The sequence below is a fragment of the Cyprinus carpio genome, chromosome A8, assembly GCF_018340385.1.
Source record: "Cyprinus carpio isolate SPL01 chromosome A8, ASM1834038v1, whole genome shotgun sequence".
NCBI classification, from domain to species: domain Eukaryota; kingdom Metazoa; phylum Chordata; class Actinopteri; order Cypriniformes; family Cyprinidae; genus Cyprinus; species Cyprinus carpio.
Window position 1 is genome coordinate 15,039,034 of NC_056579.1, and position 21,984 is coordinate 15,061,017.

General features: G+C 34.6%; 2 protein-coding genes across 3 annotated transcripts; one reads left to right on the forward strand and one right to left on the reverse strand.

Moving 5' to 3' along the window:
• Window positions 1-874: 874 nt before the first annotated feature.
• Window positions 875-5,609, reverse strand: LOC109101378 (glutathione S-transferase theta-1-like). The gene is made up of 5 exons (XM_019114743.2): window positions 5,588-5,609; window positions 1,922-2,007; window positions 1,698-1,850; window positions 1,365-1,541; window positions 875-1,280 (listed from the first exon to the last, which is right to left on the reverse strand). Exons 1-5 carry the CDS (start codon window positions 5,607-5,609, stop codon window positions 1,080-1,082), a joined length of 639 nt encoding a protein of 212 aa, XP_018970288.1. The 3' UTR covers window positions 875-1,079.
• Window positions 5,610-6,542: 933 nt separating this feature from the next.
• Window positions 6,543-21,979, forward strand: LOC109101386 (stromelysin-3-like). Of its 2 annotated transcripts, none has more exons than XM_042762446.1 (8): window positions 6,543-6,846; window positions 13,005-13,270; window positions 15,420-15,563; window positions 16,221-16,354; window positions 16,957-17,174; window positions 17,712-17,850; window positions 19,037-19,300; window positions 21,058-21,979. In XM_042762446.1, exons 1-8 carry the CDS (start codon window positions 6,736-6,738, stop codon window positions 21,174-21,176), a joined length of 1,395 nt encoding a protein of 464 aa, XP_042618380.1. In that variant the 5' UTR covers window positions 6,543-6,735; the 3' UTR covers window positions 21,177-21,979. The 2 variants fall into 2 exon arrangements, with proteins under 2 accessions (XP_042618380.1, XP_042618379.1); XM_042762445.1 differs by having other exon boundaries at window positions 6,544-6,846; window positions 17,646-17,850.
• The last annotated feature ends 5 nt before the right edge of the window (window positions 21,980-21,984 follow it).

The window sequence follows — 21,984 nt, forward strand, 5'->3', positions numbered from 1 at the left end:
GAATTATTAAAATATTTTTGGTCACTTAAACATAAAGTTATAGTAAATAATTAAGTGAAAATAAAATTAAGATTTGGTCACTTTGGATAAAATCATCTGCTGAATGAATACATGTTTAGACTGTTACTAATTGATTGATTTTATACTACATTTCACTGAATAGTCAGGAGAATAACCAACTCAATCTCATGGCAATTCATAACTATTTTTACATTTTGGTAATTTGGTGACTAATTCGTATGAATCTCACTCATGTTTTCATATGATCTGATTATGTGGTTACGTTTAGAGATGGACCTTCATGTTTAATTTTTTTTTTTTAATGTTTTTGTTTAATTCACATTTTATACAAAATCGCCAACTTGTAAATTATTTGCTTTCTCTTGAGATCAGGAATAACTAGAAACAAGTTAGTATTTGTTTAATATAATATTTTAAAAAAGATGTTCTAGTCATATTGTGTAGAGTAATATGTCTTTTATGGGTTAATGAAATTGTTATTTTTGCCTTGGTGATGTAAATGTAGACAGACATGTAGTCATATATTTTACTGAATTGTCAAAAATATCAATACAATTTTTATGGATTAATCATATGAATTCTGTTCATGGACAACTGAGAATGGCAAAAGACTATACAGAGGTGTTTCACTCATATTACTCATATTTCATACATAAACTGCAATTGCATATGAGCTTTGGCTTTACCAGTGTAAAATCTATGCTTTTTTTAATGCTATTTGAATGTAAGTAATAACATTTATGGGACAGCTCACGTTAGATTTTTTGCTGATTTCAAATGTGATATTTAAATGTGAGTCTGGCAAGCAGTTTTTGAGACTTTGGTTTTTCACCATTCAAGGAAACACACAACATAATATATGAATGCACTGCAAATTATACAAATGCATTCACTTAGGCATAATTTTATTATAACATTTTTATTTCGAATACAGTGATTTCATTTCTGTAATATTTTCTAATTCAAGTTGAATGTAGTCTACCATATTACTACACAGTAACTTGATGAAAGATGAAAGTTTAAACATAAAACTTGATTATTAGACCATGCAAACAGACTCAGTTAAACATTTTTTGTATCCTTAGCTTGAGAAACTCTGGCAAACCCTTGTTCTCAAAGGTTTGTGGCAATGTATCAACATTCATGATAACCTTGTGCGCTTCATCAAAGACTTCCACACCGATCTCCTTCTTCACTCTGTCTCTCCAGGCACTCAGAACAGGTCTGCCTTGAAACACATCTAGACCTGTACCGACCGGCTTTAAAACACACAAACAGAATTGGTAAATATGTCATGTTTCAGTCAAGCACTTGGTCTAGGAAAACAAATGTGCAATTTGTACCTGCATCATCTCCACAATGGCAACAAGATCAGCCACAGATATTTTATCTCCAATTATAAAGGGCCTGCTCTGCAGAAACTTGTCCTCAAAAGTCTTCAGAGACACCTTGAGGTCCTTCACAGCAGCATCCATCTTCTCCTTGGGCACTGGGGCTCCTGTGACTGCGGGCAAGACCCCCTAGAATTGGGAAATGTTAGTTCCACTGCAGATAATGCACACATTAAAGAGAGTACGAAACAGCTTAAAGAAAGCTTGCATTGGGTATTCTGTGTCTGCGTGCTAGATGCACTAGAATTCAAGTGATATGTTTAATGTTTAAATAGCGACTCTTACCCTGAACCAGAAGACCTTTGACCCATGAGTTCTTATGCTCGTGTGCTGCCAGGAGAGAAACTTGTCGACTCGTACACGCTTCTGCAGCTCAGCTGGATACCAGTGGTCAGGAGTGTGATGTTTTGCTGCCAAGTACTGCAGTATTGCTATACTAAAGTATACAGTCTTACTTAGTCTTACAAAATCTAAATATGTTTCAAATATAAATCAGGGTAACAACATACCTCTCTTAGAATAAAATCTCCATCTTTGAGAACAGGAACTTTCCTTATGATGCTGACCTTGCCGAATTCATCTCCATATTGTTCACCTTTGAGCACAGAGGGAAAAATATATATAGGTTTGATGCCTAATGCAGAAAAGAGCATTATTATTATTTTAAGAGCATTATTATAGATTTAAGAATTAGACAAAATTTTATATTTTAGGAGAGTTGTTATAGTTTTTATAGTTTTGTTGGAATTAGACAAAATTTTATAAGCCTGTTTTCAATAATAGCCTTTCAATCATCTTTTTACACTGCAATGTATGCGTTTTGTATTATTTTTTTTTATATTTTTTTGTGGAATTATTTCTTCAATTGAGTTTGAAATGCTTTTGTGATTCTTTTTTTTTAGGCATCTTTCGGGCATCTTTAAATGCTTTACAGAAAAAGAGAATTTAATGTTGGAATATCATAAAGTTAAGATTTGTCTGTTTTAGGTCAGAAGGCATCTTTCCAGCATCAAAAACTGCTTTACAGAAAAAGAGAATTTAATGTTGGATATAAAAGCTGATCAAAAAACTCTGAGGATATTGAAGATTTGTCTGTTTTAGGTCAGACTTTGTATGTTACTTTATATATATTTTTAATAATTTTTATTTGGGTTATTCTACCACATGATGGCGCAAGAACACTTTTTACCAAAGGACAAATTTATTCATAAGTCAGTACAGCAGCACCATCTGGAGCAAACCACACATTTGTTTTTTTTTGCTGATAATGACAGTTACATGTAATTATTTGTATGAAAATAATAAATAGGAAAAATACCCACATGAACAAGGAAGGCCTTTTTCAGTCATCTTAAAGTATGTTGAGTGTCTGTGAGGCAATCTTTATTAAGGCCTGTAGCAAAGCAGTGAGTAAATTAAAGGTATAGTTCATCCAGAAATTGAAATGAATTTACTCACTCTCATGTCATTACAAACTTGTATGACTTTCTAATTGGAGAGAAAGATATAATGATCTTTTAGTTTATTTATATGGAAAGTCATTAAGTTATAGCATCAAAGGAGCACAATTTCAAGTAAGGAGAACCAGGGGAATGTCATTATCAGATAAACATTAAATCACATAAATTGCTCTGGACTGATAATCAAATCCAGGCTTCCTAAACTTCCTAAAACCATTATGGAGATACATGAGAAGTTACTTTGTGTTGCACATCCTCTCCTCATTTACCCTGTATTACTTCTAAACATTCAAGCTCAAAGGTCATTCAAGTGTGCTTTGGAGTTGACCTTCTCAGTGAGGTTCAGGGTGTGAGTGCATAGTTTGGATTTTAAAAGGGTGGGTTCTTGTTGGTTTTGTGTTGTATTTCACAGCAAAAGTACAATAAAGAGATTCATACACCTTTTGATGCATAATAATATACTGACACACCTTTATACCATATTACTTGCATTTAATAACAAACCCAAATTCCAAATACACTGAGACATACACCTTTATACAGCAAAAGTACAATAAAGAGATTCATACAATTTTTGATTGTATTAATTTATTGTTAGTGATTTATACCATATTACACTGCATTAATTTATTCTTAGTGAAATCACAAACCCAAAGCAAAAGTACAATCACTGCATTAATTTATTCTTAGTGAAATCACAAACCCAAATCTCAAATACAATAACACTGCATACACTGCTTTAATTTATAATTAGTATAATTACAAACCCAAATCTCAAATTACACTGTATTGATTTATTACACCGTGAAATCATCACACCTTTATACCATATTACACTGCATTAATTTATTCTTAGTGAAATCACAAACCCAAATTCCAAATACAATAAAGAGATTCATACTGTTTTTATTTATTCTTCGTGAAATCATAAAACCCAAATCTCAAATACAATTACCATATTTAACTCTTCTTTGTATTCTGTATTTAAGTGTTAGATAATTCACCAGAGCCACATCAAACTCAAAAGAGAAGTAAACAAAGAATGCTTGTGGTTTAGACAAACCAATATAATGGTTCTGCTGAGGCCAGTGGGTTTTTCCTTCGGAGACTTCCAGCAAGACTTCACTGGTTTGAATTTAAAGAGGCATGTGATACCAGATTACAGCAGATACACAGATAAGAAACAAAAGTCTGGCTGAGATTGTTTCTCTATGTTCTCTATAAATGAAAGACAATATTAACAGATTCACTTTTTTATTGCTCTGAGAGACATGCAATGCTTGTACTAGATTTGGTGATGTATTTTCTAACAAAACCCAAAGAAAACCTCAAATTTGATACACCTTTTAAGGATTGGTATTTTTGTTTGTTATCATTCGTAATAGGATAAAAGTAATAGCAGGTGACACAACACTGCTTCGAAATCTTTTGCTGTCATTTTATAAATTTGCAATCGAATGAGAATTAAAATTTGATTATGAACCTTGAAATGTTCTCATAGTCTAAATGTAAGTAAATAATAATAATAATAAAAAAACTTCCATCCCATGATCCCTGTGGTTTTACATTACCTTGTGGTCAGATTTTGATCAGGCAAGGTAATGGGATGCAAGTTGTGACTATATCTGGGCTTCCTGTTTTCCTCTCCATCTCATCTGGGGAAATTCTCCACCATGAGCTCATCCCCATCTATGCAGGTGAACTTTCCTGTGTTTAACCAACTGTATAGCCGTTTGACTTTGCACGTAAAATAACCATATCATGTATCTATGTGCGTGTGTAGGATGAACCGCATCATTCATGTGGGCATATGAGTAAGTGAATATGTTTTCCAGCTTACTTTAACAAAGATAACAATGTTCTGCTTACATAAGCACCGTAGGTTGATGGAGTGACAAAGCTATGAGGAGGGAAAAACAACATCTGAGGCTCATGGTGGGGCATTAAAAGTAAATGAAGCCTCATTAGTTTTTTGTGCTCTCCTGCACCTGCATATTTGGTACACTCCCATATAAAGCTAAAAAGGCAATTCAGTTCAAATTCAAACATTAACTTAGACAAACACAAGCACTTTTCATAATGTAACCCATTAATCTGTTATGAACGATTTGAAAGACGGACTGAAAATGTTCTTCATGTTTGTGATTATCGTATTGCAACCTCTTGATCGTTATTATGGTATGTCATTACAGACACTGACAAAAACCGTATGTAGAATATGCAAAGATCTGTGGTCTTTTCAACACTTCTGTAAACAGAGTTCAAAATCCTGGGTTTCTTTTTTGAGACAATAAGAGATTATATTGGCTTGTTGTCATGTTAACTAAAATGAGATCTTAATTTTTTTGTGCGGTAAGTAGTCATGCATGGTGTAATTTCACAATATACTTCAATGGTGTGTTGAATGTAAAATTGTGTTACAAAAAATAATGAATGCAAGCAAAGTATGATTTTGCTTGAAGAGTAGTTTTGTCTCCATTATCATTTGAAAGGGGTTTCTCTCTAGTGTTCAAGGAGCAGAGTGGAGTTTGAACCATTTTTTCTATTGAAAAAAAGAGAAAATTATTAGGAATCTAATTGATAAATGTTTTTGTAATTTGCTTATTACTAAAAACCATCTGAATGAACCGATATACTAGAATTAATCTGACTTTCCAAGTATGAGAGGCTGTATAAAATCAAATACATTTTTAAGCTTACTATTTAATAGGTCACCTGCATATGTGGATGAGCTCATCGTGGAGAATTTCCCCAAATGAGTTGGAGATAAAAACGGGAAGCCCAGAAATTCACAACATCCCATTACCTCACCTGATCAAAATCTGACCACAAGTTAATGTAAAACCAAATGGATTACGGAATGAAAGTTTTTAACAATGTATAGGCTATGAAAAGAGTAGTATGTCCGAATTCACAGTATTCATAAAACAGTAGGTGACTTTTCTATCCCATGAGGCCACGGGAGAGGATTTGTGAATGGCAGAAAGTGATGCTGGTTAAATGATAATGACAGCATGACGAATACAGCACGTCCGGATTACATTCATGCTACACGCATTTATAGTATAGAAACTCTACATTTTTAACTGTCACTTATTATTTTTTCAAAAGAAATAGCTACCTACTCAAAAAGTATACAAGTATACAGTGCAGCCAGAGAACCATTTAAAGGGATAGTTCACCTTCAGTTGCTGGTTCCCAATGTCTTGCATAGTGTTTTTTCCTCTTCTTCCATACTTTAAGTCAGTAGGGACCAGCAACTGAAGGTGAACCATCCCTTTAAGAATAAACTTTCCAAAAGCTATATAAGAACCGACTCATTAAAATGACAGTAGGGGATAAAACTATAGCTTACAAGCTATATCTCCACTCGCTCTGCAATAAAGTATAAATGTGATTTAAAGTTTTGAGCCTTAAGAATGCCACACACGGAATCTTAGCTCGGTTTTATTTTCATTTGCCATCGTTTTATTCTTCAGAAACATTTTACCCTAAAAATCACGAGACTATTTTGTTGTTTCCATGAATAAATAGTCACTATAAAAGTTAGACAAAACCGCAATAAAACCAAATAAAAATCTAATCAACAGTAAACCCCGAAATAAGCGCAGTTGATTCGCTCACAGAGGCAAAAGAGTTAAAAGTCACGTGGTGAGACTAGGCAATATTGTCACTCCGGCCCATAAAAAACAAAACCAAAACCTTGTATTGGAGGAAAGAGAACAAAGCAATCATTGCATATAAATAAGTGTCATCAGTATCCGCAGCAGCAGTCGTCCTCAGGCATCGCGCGAGCTTGCGCAGCAACCTTCTCAGGCACTTCCACTTCTTCCAGCGGCGGAGCTCGAGGATACAGGAGGAGGATGCGGGTCTCCGGGGTTCTGTCAGGCGCTTTCGCTCTGCATGTGCTCCTGACCGTGAGATGCTCGCCTTTGCATGAGGGACGAGGACTCGTGAAGCACAAACAGCCTTCGGTGAGTTTATTAATGCACACATTTGATGCATTGTTTCTGTTTAGTAAGTGGTTATTTTAAATGTAGCTGCTCTAGGGTTGTAACTTGCTACAAAAGTTTGCGTTTGTTTAAAGTTTTACTTTAAAATGTTTAATAAAATACATTTTATTTTACTTTAATGCTGCATGGTAAAATACAATAGATCAGGATGAACAAAGCAAAATTTGCTAAGTTTTGGCTTGTTACAGTTATTGTTATAATTCAAAATCGTAAAACAGCGTCTGCAGCCTCTACATTTACAAGCCAGAACCTGTCAGTTTCATCTGGGTTTGTTCACTCTTTTATGATTCAGATTAAGTAAATGATGCTTATGAGAGCAATTTCATCTCATTTAACTGTTTAACTGCCATTAAATGCTCTTGATAAAATTTTTCAATTTAAAATGTACTCAACAGGCTTACAGTTTTCTTTATGGTTTTCTGTTTATACCCTATATTTGAAGTGTTTGTTTGATTGTTAAAATGGCCTAACCAACCTGTCATCACATTCCTAAAACTGAAGAATGGATTTTAGTGTTGTGTTCATTATGACTCAGGTTTAAAATTAAATATAATGTTGTCTGTTTGTTCTCTCAGCGATGACAAAAGAGCGAGGGATTGTGCAGGCATGGGCAAGTTTGTCTTTTCTGTGGCGTCTGGAGGGACACACACTCCCTCACTCTCACACACACACAGATGCAGAGCCTAAAGAGAATTTAGGGAATGTGATAGTCTCCTGACAGAAACCGTGCTGTCCTTTTTCCTGTTATGATTATTTTGGCCCCTTGTTCCCAGGCAGTTTATTTGAGGTTAATATATGCAGCTTAGATATTTACACCACTTAAGGCAAGTCATTTTCAATTAACTTTAGTTAAGGTTGAATGCCTAAACACAAGAAGCATACAAAATGCATAAAAGTTATCATATCCACAGGTTAAGCATTATTTGCTAGTTTATAAATACATCGAAATGAAAAAAATGGGGAAATAAAGACTATTGTTAATACACTCCTGTAGTGGGACTGTGCTGTCTAAGAGCAGTTTTATTGGGTCTATAGGTTCTTATGTGATATTGTTTATTATCAAATTAAGCAAATGTAAGTGCTTAAGATACAGAAACAGGAATTCAGATGTCTTTAATGACTTTCGCTAGGTATGCCAAAAAAAAAAAAAAAAAAAAAAAAAAAAAAAAAAACACAGAATAGCATAGTGGAAGCAAAACTTACATAATTACACAAACTAACCGCTAGAGGGACAAACCTTACATACTGTAGCTTTAAAATTGGAAGTTTACGACCTCTGAAGTATGAGGGAATTCATCTGCACCCCAAACAGTGTTTCCATCACAAACATCATTGTGTTTTATAGCCTAGTAATTCAAGGTTATTGGGTCAGGGGATTCACTCACCTAAACTGATTTGGACAGGGTCATTCAAGCAAAGCATGATCGGTTTCATGATTTCCTGGATGTGTCAGAGCAGGAATATGTGTGTGTGTGTGTGTGTGTGTGTGAGCGGGAAAAAATAGGTTTATGTGAATAAGCCAGGTGCCAAAATCCTTCAGGCACTGATCCAAACTTGATCCATTTACTACTGCTGGTAGATAGAGGTCTTGAGCATATACTGTATCTGGGAGCTTATCACTGAAAGCTTACATGAAAGTCTCCTTTAGTCCTGCACTGGACCACTCATCACTCCCAAGTCAGCTGCAGATTCTAGGGGATTTACCTGTAAATATTTGTTCAAATGGCAATCCTTTTTAAGCATAATTTATCTTGTTATGAAATGTTGTGATATGGTGGTGTAAGGATTAGCTTTTCTTTTTTCTTCTTCCTGTTTGATATCTGTAAAGCAGATTGGACAGTGACCCAGATCTTTGATCCTGCATTCTACCCATCCAAAAAGTTTTAGTTTTTTTTAAGGATTGAAATACTCATTTAGCACTTTTGATAAATGTGGAAAGAGGAGGGGTCGACATATCAACCTAAATCAAACAATATTCCAACATGCACGATCCATTTACTGGAAGTACTATAAGTTTATCATTTCATGCAGACCTTTAGTCAGTTGGTCCTGAAATAATCTTGCTTTATGAGTTATGATTTAGATGCTTGTTTCTTAAAGGTGATGTGTGTAATTTCCGTGGTAATAGTCACCAAACTGAGGAAAAAATAATGATGGTTTCCAAACAGGTGCTCAGTACAAGTTTAACTCAATTAACAGCATTTGTGACAAAGGTGATTACCTTAAAAAATATTACTTACTTACTTACCTGAAAAAAATATTTAAAAGCAGAAATGTAAGCTTTTTCTTTTAAAACCTGTGTATTACTTGCACAGTTAATTTATCTCAATTTTACGGTTATTTTACACCATTTGTTTTGAACTAAATTTGAAAAATGAGTTATAAATTTACATAGTAAAGGTTAGTCAGTAATTTTTTTTAATGACTACACACATGTAGATTAGAACTTGTGACTACACTATTAAAAAAGTGGCTGCATTCAAATATGCATACTTCCCTACTACATAGTATGTGAAAAACAGAATGTGAAAAGAGTAGTATGTCCACTTCCATTGTAAGTGCTTCACTGTAACCCAGATTTTTGCTTCTTTGAAGGGAAATGTAATGAGGGAAATGTATAAATATATATATATTTTTGTAATCAACATTATGCCACAAATGCTGCCAATTGAGAGTATCTCGTACTGAACCCAGAATATTCCCTGAAGTAAAAATAAAAAAGTTTTAATAGCTCAACAGAATTACCATTTACATGTTTTGAAAAATCAGTCTGAAAATTGATTTATTTACAGTTGAGTTGTATCTGTATTGGCATACAGTATTGGATAGGTGAAAATGTTGCACAAAGTTAAGCTTTAAATCACTGTTTTGCTACTGAAAGTGGCTTGTCGAGTTTGTTGAAAGCAATGACAAAAATCCTAAAAAAGTCATCCATTATGCAACATGAGCACCTGGCATTTTTTGCAACATAATGGTCCCATATTCACACAATATCGCTCTTTCTTGTCAGTCTAGTTAAACAAAGGCCACTCTTTTGGAACAGTTCAGATATCATTAGCCTGATCTCAGTGAATCTGGATCTCTGCTGGTGTTTTTACTCTAGGACAGAGTTCTGGAGAACAGCACATAGGGGCCAACATGGCACTCAAGTGAGGCTCAAGCACAGACCTACACTGGCAAATTTAACCATATATGAAAGAAGACAGCAGCATTTATAACTTTGCTTTGTCTGGGGGGCTTATCTGAAACATAAATTATGTCAAACTACAGGCAAAATGCTGACTCAGAATTTTCCAGCATTAAAAAAATGAATCAGAAAGCATTGTTGGCTAGCTTTCAAACTCACTGAGACAAGTTTTTCTCTCCCTGTCTGTGAACCTATTAAGCACTGACCCAGAATTTTGATCCCAGGCATGCTCTCTAAAAAGGTATTTTCAGTAGCTTAAGGGTGAGATGGTTCATTTAAACAGTGCTGATAACAGTGGACAGCTACATTCTCACACTTATTTTAAAATTCACTCTGATCTTTGCAGAAAAATGTAGCAGAAAAAACCCATAGCATTCCTTTCCACATCATGCCACTACCTCTAGGTTTTTTATCAGCACATACTGCAGCCTTGATTTCCATTGTGTGTATTTAAAATGAAATTTTGATGTCTTAATCTCCTCAGACATTTAATGAAATAAACTGCTTAAACTTTGGGGATTGTGTTTTGGCAGAACATCAAGATACCTTGGGCAATGCTATTAATTATTACACACACACACACACACACACACACACACACACACACACACACACACACACACACACACACACACACACATAAAATAGCAACCTATTGTGTTGACTTCATTCCCCCCTGCATAATATAGCCAAATGTGTACTAACTTGCCCTGCATTTTTGAGAAGTGGGTCAAACACATAAACACTTTGAACCAGAGTTCTTGAAACTTGCATTGAATGAACAATGCAGAAAGCACCACATCTTTGTGTGTGCCAGACGTGGAATGTGTGTGTTATTTCAGGGTCACCCACTCATAGGTCAGAAGTCACAATGCAGTTGGATGGTTATGATGACACAAACAACTGAGAAAAGAAATTTAATCCAGCATCTGGTTTGAATTTCATGATCAGTTTGTATCCATATTGGTCATGAGATTAGATTGAGCTGTACAGTGTAAGTATTGATGTTCCATGAGCTGTACGAGGAGCATGTTTTTAATTTCTGTATTAAATTTTATTTATGGCATAAAATAATAAAATATCAGGTTGATACAATTGTCCTGATAAAAAAAAAATATTGATATTCCTAAATTTTTTTACTTTTGAATATTAAAATAATTTAATATTTTATCAACATTTTAAGAACCTGCTTTGACTGTTTCCTTGATTATTTTATAATACTAAATCCTATTTAAAAAACTAAATCAAAGTAATGTGGTGCACCAACAAACAGAATCACGTAGGAAAAAAAAAAAAACATAAAACAGGAAATGATGCCTTCTAGGTCAATATGTATCTTAAAATATCGGAGTCCAGGTGAATGGAGACTAAAATGTCATGTGATGCAACTCCCTAAAAACATAATTATTTGTAAATTAATGATTTATCATATTTGTAACAACACCTTTACCTTTAGATGTGTATACAGTATATATATATATGTGTGTGTGTGTGATCATGTATTCAAAATGTTATTTTTTGTTTTATGATACATATGAACATAATATACTGTAATGTTAAACATAATTTTAAAGTCAATAAATGGCATTGAAAATGAACCACAACTGTCTACGTGCACATGTTTGAAAACAGCATGCTGGTAGAAAGTCTCGCTCAGAGACCAGGGAACATTCTACAGTTCCTGCTGGGCATCGTCTCCAATATAGCAGCTCTGTTTCATGCATAAGGAGCCACCTCTGTGTCACCATCCCTAGGAGAGAGACACGGGGTCACTAAGGGGAAAACGTTTAGCCTGTTTGCTGTTTCTTTGCAAAAGTCCTGAACATTTTATAATATTTTGTAAACCAGTCAAGAAAAAAACAAGGGCACCTTGTCAGAACTGTATTTTTCCTCTTAGTCCAAATAAAGACATGAAGATAACATACAAATTTGAATATAATAATATAGAGCTCATTGTAAATTCTTCAAATCGTAACATATTTAGCTTTTTGAGGTAAATGTTGATTTCATGTCAATGAAGTATTTAGACATTTTTCTGTAAATGGGTAAAAGGTGAGTACTGTAAATGAAAGCTGAAACATCTTGAAGTTTAAAGCCTCTATAAATGCTCAGAATTCTGTCTGAAAATGCCACAGTGCTGCCCACTGCATTTTTCTCAGTTTTTAACGCCCATGTTAATGAACATCCATTTCCTCCAAAGAATGTTTAGGGACTATAAGCAGTCCATCCGCTATCATTTCCCACAGTAAGTAAACAGCATCAGCGAGGAAAGAACATGATTTTGCTTCTTGTATCAGATTAGGCTGGTTTGGCTTGTTTGTTTTTATTTAATGTTCATTAACATGCAAGAGGTTTATTATCATAAACTGTGGCCTTGCCAAACAGCTTCAGTATTTTTTTTCTCAAACTAAATCAGTTTATCATATTTGAGACAAATAGACTTTAGTTATGTCAAGAGCATTTTCTGGCAATATACTTTAATTTAAATTTTAGGGGTCGTTTAGGATTGTTTTTGAACAATGCTCACCAAGGCTGCATTTATTTGAAGAAAACAATAATATTGTGAAATAGTATTACAATTTAAAACAACTATTTTCTATTTTAATGTATTTTAAATCACTATTTATTGCTGTGATGGTAAAGCATCATTACTCCAGTCTTTAGTGTCACATGATCCTTCAGAAATCCTTCTAATATACAGCTTTGCTACTCTAGAAACATTTCTTCTTATTTTCAGTGTTTCCATGGGGGGATGAAAAGTGTCAATTTCTCCAATACACAACTTTTAATGGAGAAACATGCTTTTTGTCTGCATAATGGTGTAGTGATGATAGCTAACTAACTAGCTAACCAGTATTAGCATGGGTAATTTCCTTCAGCAAATTTGTATAGTGATTGTTGCCATTCAGTTCATTTATTTTTTCCATCGCAGGGTTTACCACGGATTCCTCATTCCCTCTTTCAAAAGAGGAGAGACAGGGTCCCCCACCCTCAGGACACCTTCAAACCTCAAGCATGGCCAAAAGATGAGCCACAGCTCAACACCCAGCTCAGGAACAGCCCCGGGGGCGCAGGTCCACTGCGCTGTGGCGTCCCAGACTACCCTGACCAGAGAGAGGTGCATCTTAGCAGGCACCCCCGACAGAAACGCTATGTGATTTTTGGAGGACGCTGGCCAAAAACTGACCTCACTTACAAGTAAGGTGTACAAGGAAATCAAGATCATTCATTATAATTCTAAATAATATATACACCATTTTTTCTAGTAAGCCTACTGCATTTTAAATTATAGGAGGTGCTTGAGAGGGGAAGTTCCATGCAAAAAGATGAATTTCAGTTCATTAAATTGTGATACAAATAAATTGTCAGTTTGACCGAATAAGTTCTTCCATGTTCTATTTTACACTTGATATTTTAATGTGAAGATATAAGATCAATATCTATGGCAAGAGCTCTTTTCCATCTGCTGCATTATTTTCCTCCTGATTATTTCTTTTTTCCTTTGTAATCTGCTGTAACAATATGAAAAAAGGCAACATATACTGTGCATTTGTTGTCTGTTCTCCTGATTAAAATCACAATATATCTTATGAATAATTCACTAGAATCTAATTTTTCTCCCTAAATCCACGTAATTTTCCAGGTTTGATATAATAATATAATAAGATATAATTACTATTAGCTTATAAATCAACTGTGTAACTTAGTCCTACTAAATGGTATTCCATGTGCACCAAGTAACTGAAATTGTCTTGTTACGATGGTTGATTTTAATTATTTAATAATAACAACAAGAACAACAATGATAATAATCATTTAGATTTCTAATAATCTTGGAATTGTATACTATGAAAATAGTTTTTATTATCTGTTATATTATATATTTATTATTATAATCACACTTATTATTGTTGGCAAACAAATAAGTTCTTTAACATTATTTTTCTTTTCTTTTTTTAGTTACAACAAGCTCCAGATCTTTTCAGTGGCACAGTGCCTGTCTCTTTTCATCGTAAAAAAAGGGTCATTTTTGTCCTTATTCAATATCTGAATAAACAATAATGTTTGTGTGCTGATAGCACTTTCTATCTCAGTTCTGATAATGCTTACAGCAGTCAGTTTATGTGGAGGAATGCAGAGACATTATAGTCAGATGTTTGAGGGAGAAAAGGGTCGTCTCTGAGAGAGTAGTAATCAGCCACATTTGTACAGGAATCTATTCACAGGCAGCACAGTGTGGATGCATCCGGTTGAAGATGTAGGATACTCACTTTTCTTTCTGAGGTCTTGTTGCTCTACATTGTTCTTTGTGTAATATTTTCATGGCTGAACAGTACAGAGGCATGCATTTTGTATTAGAATGGGGCATTATAAGATAAACGAAATGTTTACATTTTTTGAAGGAAAGTGTGTGTTTATATATGTGTGTGTGTGTGTATATATATATATATATACCTTTACTTTTGCATTTAGTCATTTAGCACAGGTTTTTATCCAAAGCAACATGGAATTATTTATTTAATAAGTTAAATAAACTTAAACTTTCTTGATGGACTGTTTTCACAGACTGTGATGACGTTTCAACAGTTCTTAACTTTCTATCATCTAAGTCATCATGAGTTTTTTTTTTTTTTTTTTTTTACTTTTTTTTTAATTATATACATACAGTAACACTATACTTTGTGATACCTTGCCATTCAGTTACATAAAACTGGTTAACGCTGATGTGTAGGTGTTTCTAACACAACAACTGAGGGAGTGACGACAAATTTTACATCTTTCTCTTTTTTCAGCCTCATAATAAGTCTCACAATATTTTGTTCCGTTTTTGGAAAGTCATTGCAACGCTATTGTTGATTTTTTCCTTTGCAATTAGAGCAAATGGGAAAGCAAAAATGGATTTGTACTGCTGTTCAACACAAATATTTGAAGAGTTCTCACCTTTATGTAATTGACTATAATAAAAGGTTAATCATGCCCAAATTGTAAGTGAAGATTGAGAACAGTCTGATATCTGTCTGAGGTAACAGGATCCCTGCAGGGTGACTTCTGCTCCTGTCAGAGAACTGGGTCATGAAGCTACACATAATAACACTGAAACCACAGTTTCGTTATGCTCATGAAACAACCATTCAGAGCACATGTGGCATGCTCACCAGACAGATGCCTATGGTGATGAATAATAAAAATGAATCACTGGTGGTCTCTGATGTGGGTTTGTGTCGGTTGGTGGTCCAGCAGTGCAAGGACCGGTGGTCTGTAACACAATGCGTGAATGCAGGGGCAAACATGATCATGTGTGTTTTGTTGATAAACTTTGAGTATGACTGTGTCTATGTGTGTTCAGAATCCATAGTTTCCCATGGCAGGTGAGTAAGGATAAAGTGAAGCGGGTTTTAAAGGAAGCTCTCAAGATTTGGAGTGATGTCACGCCCCTCACCTTTACTGAGGTTATCAACCAAGAGGCCGACATAGTCATTGACTTCGCAAGGTAACAAAAAAATCATCCTTCAGTATGCCTAGGTGTAACAGAGTGAAGCAGTTTAAGTCATTTTTGCTTTTGGTCTCTGGCTTCTGAACTGATATGAGATTAGTCTGGTGAATTTCATAGTGTCACCTGAGTGCAAAATCATATTCTCAGTTAAAGTTGTTTCGGAAATACCCTCTTCACAGGTGTATTCATCACCCTTGATTAATTTAGCCTGCAAATAAATAAAAGGGTTACAAGATAAAGTGAGTACTGGTGTAGTATTCAATATAGTATGATAGTATAGTACAGTTATCTAACACAAGTCTACATTATTTTACATGGAAATATTTATATTAATTTCATATTTTCATATTTATGTCTTTAGGTATCACACTAAAGAGATTAATAAGTGAACAAATGTATCACATATCAAATCATATCACATCCAATAGCTCTTAATGTCAGTCTATTTTCTGCTATGTTAATACTAGGTAACACTGAATATTTAGTTCAAGTCACACGTATAAATGGGGAAAATAGTGCTTTAACTTGTTTATTTTTATGTGATAATCCTACTGTGATGCAAAGATATTAAATAGTGAGTATATATATATATGCGTATGTATGTGTGTGTGTGTGTGTGTGTGTGTGTGTGTGTGTGTGTGTTTTCCATATTAGGTTCTGGCATGGTGATAATTTGCCCTTTGATGGCCCCGGTGGGATCCTGGCTCATGCTTTTTTCCCGAGGACACATCGGGAGGGAGACATTCATTTTGACTATGATGAGTCCTGGACGGTTGGCAATGAACTTGGTAAGTTGCAGAATATTCATACTGCTTCACTGCCTGGCACTCACTTGGAAAGCTTGAAATCTCAAATACAGATAACATGCATTGTAGAGGAATAAATCAGTGAATGTATTATAGATTCTGTTTTCAAAAAATTACCTGGAAAGTTTGGATACATCTCTGATATGTTTTAAGTTTTTTGCATATTTGGCTCCAATCTTAAACCCAATCTACATCCATATGCGATTTGACAGATTAAACTGATTAAAGCGATTAATATCTGTTTTTTTATCATACAAATGCATGACATCATACAAAGTGTGTGTTATTTTGTAAGGTTTCTGCACCTTTTGAGTTCATGGTGAGATGTCACCATAGACACGAGCAAAGGCAAGATGTCTGGTTTTCTGTCTTCTCTTTCCACACTGACAGCTACTCTCAGCTGTTGAATGAGAAAGTCTCCTGGCATCATTACTACAGAAACCGATGTAGATGCACCAGATGTTGATGACCCTGTCTGAACAAACAAATCAGAACAAACAAAATGAGAGTCATTCCTTAAGATCAGATATAAAAGCCAAATCAGATTTGTGTGAAAATGCCTCATTTTAAATGTCGTTCTACAGGAACTGATCTTCTTCAGGTGGCAGCACATGAGTTTGGCCATGTCCTGGGTCTACAGCATTCTCTGGAGCCTGGAGCCTTAATGTCCCCATTTTACAGCTTCTCTTATCCTCTCCAGCTCAGTGAGGATGACAAGAAAGGGATTCAGTACCTCTATGGCTCCCGGCCGCAAGCCCCGGTCCAAATCCCTTTAGAAACCAATGAGATTATCACCACTGTAGTGAGTCACTGAACATTTTAACACTGAAAATATTACACATTTAAAAGAATGTCGACAGCAACATCAACAGCATTGCCATAAAGCTGATTACCACAAAAGATAATTTAAAAAATCAAAAATTGAGGTCACGGTGAGGCTCTTGCAAATAATAATAATAGTAAATGTTAATATACTCACTGTTTCAATAGTATAGACTAAATATGTTAACAATGACATTTTTTATTGTGTAATTTGTCAATTTAACCTCATTTTTGCTTCTTTTTTTTTTAAAGAAAACCAGAGGCAATTCATAATTATAGTTTTTTTGTGGTAATCATTATTAATGTTATAAATATATTGCAATTGTATTGTATTATAATAATTATTGTATTAAGCCCAAAATATTCCTAAAATATCACATATTTTAAATCAGTTTGTTCCCTTCATTCTCACTTACGTTATCCCATCTCCTCTCGATGTCACTGTTTGTAGCCTGACTCTTGTCAAACAGATTTCGATGCCGTGTCTGTAATCCGTGGGGAATTGTTCTTCTTCAAGGCCAGCTATGCCTGGCGCATCAGGGAGGGCCGTCTGCAGGCGGGATATCCTGCCCTGGCCTCTCGACACTGGAGGGGCATTCCAGGGAATGTAGGCGCTGCCTATGAAGACAAAAGGGGCAATATCTGGTTCTTTAAAGGTGGGTGAGTTCAGCACCAGTGGCTGACTGTGGTGATTTGTGGTTGGAGGACAGGATCAGACAGGCCTGGTTATGTACATATCTATGGTACTGGGTGGTGCGGTACTTCCCCTTGACCCATATCTGAAGCATCCTGCTTTGTGCCTCTAATGCAGGGCATGATAAAACATGAGCACGCAGAAAACATGCTACTAACAACAGATAAATACATGTGTTGTGCAGTACCAAAACAGTACTGTACACTTATAGGTGGTTATTGGATCTCAGATGGTACTTGTGAATTTTACAGAATAAAATGTATCATTTCAAGATTGAAAATTTGGGTTAAAATTTACTCTATGCATTTAGAACAGGAATAGCATTGGTTCAGTGAGTCAAACATGTGGTATGTTGATGTGAATGTACTTGATTATGATTATGATTATCACTCAAAACAGTTTTATAGACAAAAGGTGTTTGTGGATCCTTAAAGAGCATTAAAACATCTTAAATTCACTTTTCCATAATTTATGGCCATAAAAGTCTAAACATGCCATTTTGTGATCTGTATAACAATTAAGATTATTTACTGTCTTTCAGCTTTTTATACTGATTTATAAGATAACCGCTGTTTAAAAAAAATAATCTAAGCCATTTTAGAATATTGAATATCATTCAAAAGCTGAAAAATATCTTTTTTTTTAAATCACCCAGCAACTGGAAGTTTAAGTTGTGATGTCATTTTTATTAAAAATTACAAGGTCAAAAAAAAAAAAAAAAAATTATAATTATAAAATAAAATAAATGCACATACACAATTATTTGTACACAGTAAGATCATTAAGATGCATTTAGAAATCAAGAAATTTAGAAATTAAGATGCATTTTGTGAATTTCCATTTCATGCTGACTTTGAACATGCAGATAGACTGATACATTTGTTTTCATTACATTGAACAAATGTTTAATACTGTGTAGTTTTAAATTGTGTAATCAGATAAAAAATTCTTTAGATGGAGTCTGATAGTTATTTGCCTTTGTTGTTTGTTTTACAAAAGTGCAGTGAATTTTCAGATCAATAACAAATAATAGGCAAACAAAGCTAAAATGGAATATAGCGACAGTTATATTGAATTAAAATACTACATTAATGCTGTCATATTTACTCTTTATTTATATTTACTCTTTACCATATGTCCTCTGTTAGGTTCCAACTACTGGGTGTTTGATGCAGAACACAAGATAAAAGGACCAGACCCTCTCCAGACTATAGGCCTTCCTGTCACACACATTCAGGCTGCACTGCGCTTAAAGGAACAACACGTCCACCATACATACTTCTTCAAGTCAGGAAACTACTGGCGTTTGGATTCCCAAGAGAACAGAGTGGACCCGGCCTTCCCACGCAGCATCCAGCGGGACTGGCGGGGAATCCCTGATGAGATTGATGCTGCCTTCCAGGATGCGCATGGTACTTCAAGCTCAGCCTTTTTAATACACATTAGTAAATGTTAATATTATTAACATGAAAGAAATCAAGTTGTGTAAGTTAAGAAAGTTTTATGAATCTGTTTTTTTATTAATCATTTGAGTGACTAATTCAATGGACCATTCAAAAGTTCAATTCAATTATTTCGATTTTTAACCACTTTCATTATTTTATGAATGGATTTTTTTTGATTGGTTTTTTTTATTAGTTTTTTGGTTAATATTATTAGAGTTGTTTGTAGCTACTTGCTGTTTTTTTTTTTTTATTTTTTGTAGTATTTCAGTTAAATGTTATGTTTAAATTTTAAAAATGTTATTTTTAGGATACTGAAGTATCATTTAATTTAAGTGTAAATTGTTTTATTTAAGTTTTTATATGGTATTTTTAGATTATTTTTTATTATGTTTTAATTTTTTTTGATATTGAGGTATTGTTTCACTTATAAATGTGCAAAGATGGATTTTGTTGAGACTGATTTCATTAGATTTTTATCCACCAATTTGTGTCTTATTATTCTGATTGAATTTGTTGATGAAATATAAGAATTTGACATAAAAAGTGATAAATCTAATAAGGTTTGAAAAAATAACCTTATAATGGAAAAAAAATGGAAATCATTTGAAGGTGGCAAATATTTACTTAATGGAAAAGTCCCTGCTGTGAACTGACCACCGCACATATCATTTATATTTAATTATTAAAGCGCCTACGTTCACAACCTTTACTGTTAATGTCAAACAGAAACAGAAACAGCAAGCATCATGTATGCTTGATTTGGCATGGAAGCCAATACAATAAATATTCCCTTACCTAACTAAATCACTGAAGCTCCATTGCATCGTAATTCCTAGAGTTAATCCTGCGTTTATATGTAGATTTGCATTGGAGTGTGTACATGGCCACTGGTTAAGCATGAAAATCTTTGAAAAGTTTTTTTCAAATTCCAAATATGTTTTATATAAGTTGCTATATATTGCCTAGACAGCGTGCAGAGTGCTCTGTCTACACTTTGTTAGTGAGAAGATTTGTGAGTGTGCAGACCAGCACTGATTGTCCATTGCATTCAAGAAATCAACAGATATGTCTGTGATTGGCTACTTTGCTCACCGCTGTAAATAGCACGTCATAGAAACATTCCACTCTCTTCAGAATGCAAACAATGATACGCACTCATATGCCAGCTGTTTTACTATTTTATGCCTGGCCCCCCAGCCCCACTCCGGCGCCAGGCCTGTGTACATCTCAGAACAGTCTGCTGTTTTTGGAATGTAGATCTATTTCTAACTGAAGCTGCACATGCTGCATCATTTTAAGTCACTCTGACCCAGAAAGCACATGTTATACAACACAGCTGAGACATTTTTAGTGGATCACATACAAAATGTGTTTGTGGGTCAAAGTGACTCAAATGGATGGAGTAGGTCATGTTCACAAAGTCACTCGTGAATAGCATCCTAATAGCTCCCTTGACAAGAGAAAAAGGCAGTAATTTGATCTGTCACTGCTCTGCCAATTTTAATTGGTGAGTGTGACAGACCTCTGACAGAAGAGGGCGATATTTCAGCAGCAATAGTCAGTGACAGTTGTTTTGAGTCAAGTTACTACTCAACATACTTGTGCACCCTAGCAGTTCTGATTTATAATTACTAAGTATGTAGTTGTGCAATATTAATACATTGTGTTATGAATTCCCATTTCCCATTAATTAATTTTCTTGCAAACTGTTGTATGCTCCACAGGCTTTGCCGTCTTCATCAGACGTCGTCAGTACTGGAAGTTTGACCCAGTTCAGCGTAAGGTTTTGGAAGGTTACCCACGCCACGTTGGTGCAGATTTCTTTGGATGTAGCATGCAATAAACCCTCAGGAAACTTTTCTGTCTCTTACAACAAATTCTCACACTCTGGTCTAAAGCATACAGTGTAAATTTCCCTACTTTATCAGGTTGAAGAATTGTACTATATAAACTAAGTTCTTGTTCACCGGGCATTTCACTTCCCTTCACCTCAAAAATGTCTGATTAATCTAATTTCTTCTCAGGAAATCTTGCACATCTGAGCTTTGTGAACCACGAGCAGCTATGTCTGTATTTGTTGTAGGCTATTATCAAGCAACCACTGTGTAAGGAGACATAAATGCCCTGTTGTTAAGGGGCTAAACAAGGTGCTAAAACATTCGTCAGGGATCTTTGCACTAGTTGCAATGTCCATAACTCTCAAAGTTTTTGTATGATTTGCTGCAAGTTGTACTGTAACTTAAACTGTGCAGTTTGAATTGATTAATAGAGAATATGTCTCTCATTCAAAATGTTTTTTTCTTCTTTCTTTTGCATTGGGGAAGGATGTTTTTTTTAAGATCACACAAACTCTTGATACATGAGCAGTTTTTATGAGACTGTATGAATAGACAATCTGGCACTCCTCAGTGCAGGACACTGACAATGTTTTAAATCTTTTCCTATTATTTTTTTTTATTTTTATATATATATACTAGATCCGCTTGGCATTTCTTAAGATCATCTGTGTACAATTTTTATTATTATTATTATTATTATTTTCTCTAGTTTTTGCACTGTTTTCTTTGGCTTTTCATATTTACTGTGTAAATAGTTTTATATGATTTGCGTGTTGTGTTGTGGTGCAATTAAAATATTCCCAGACGATTTAC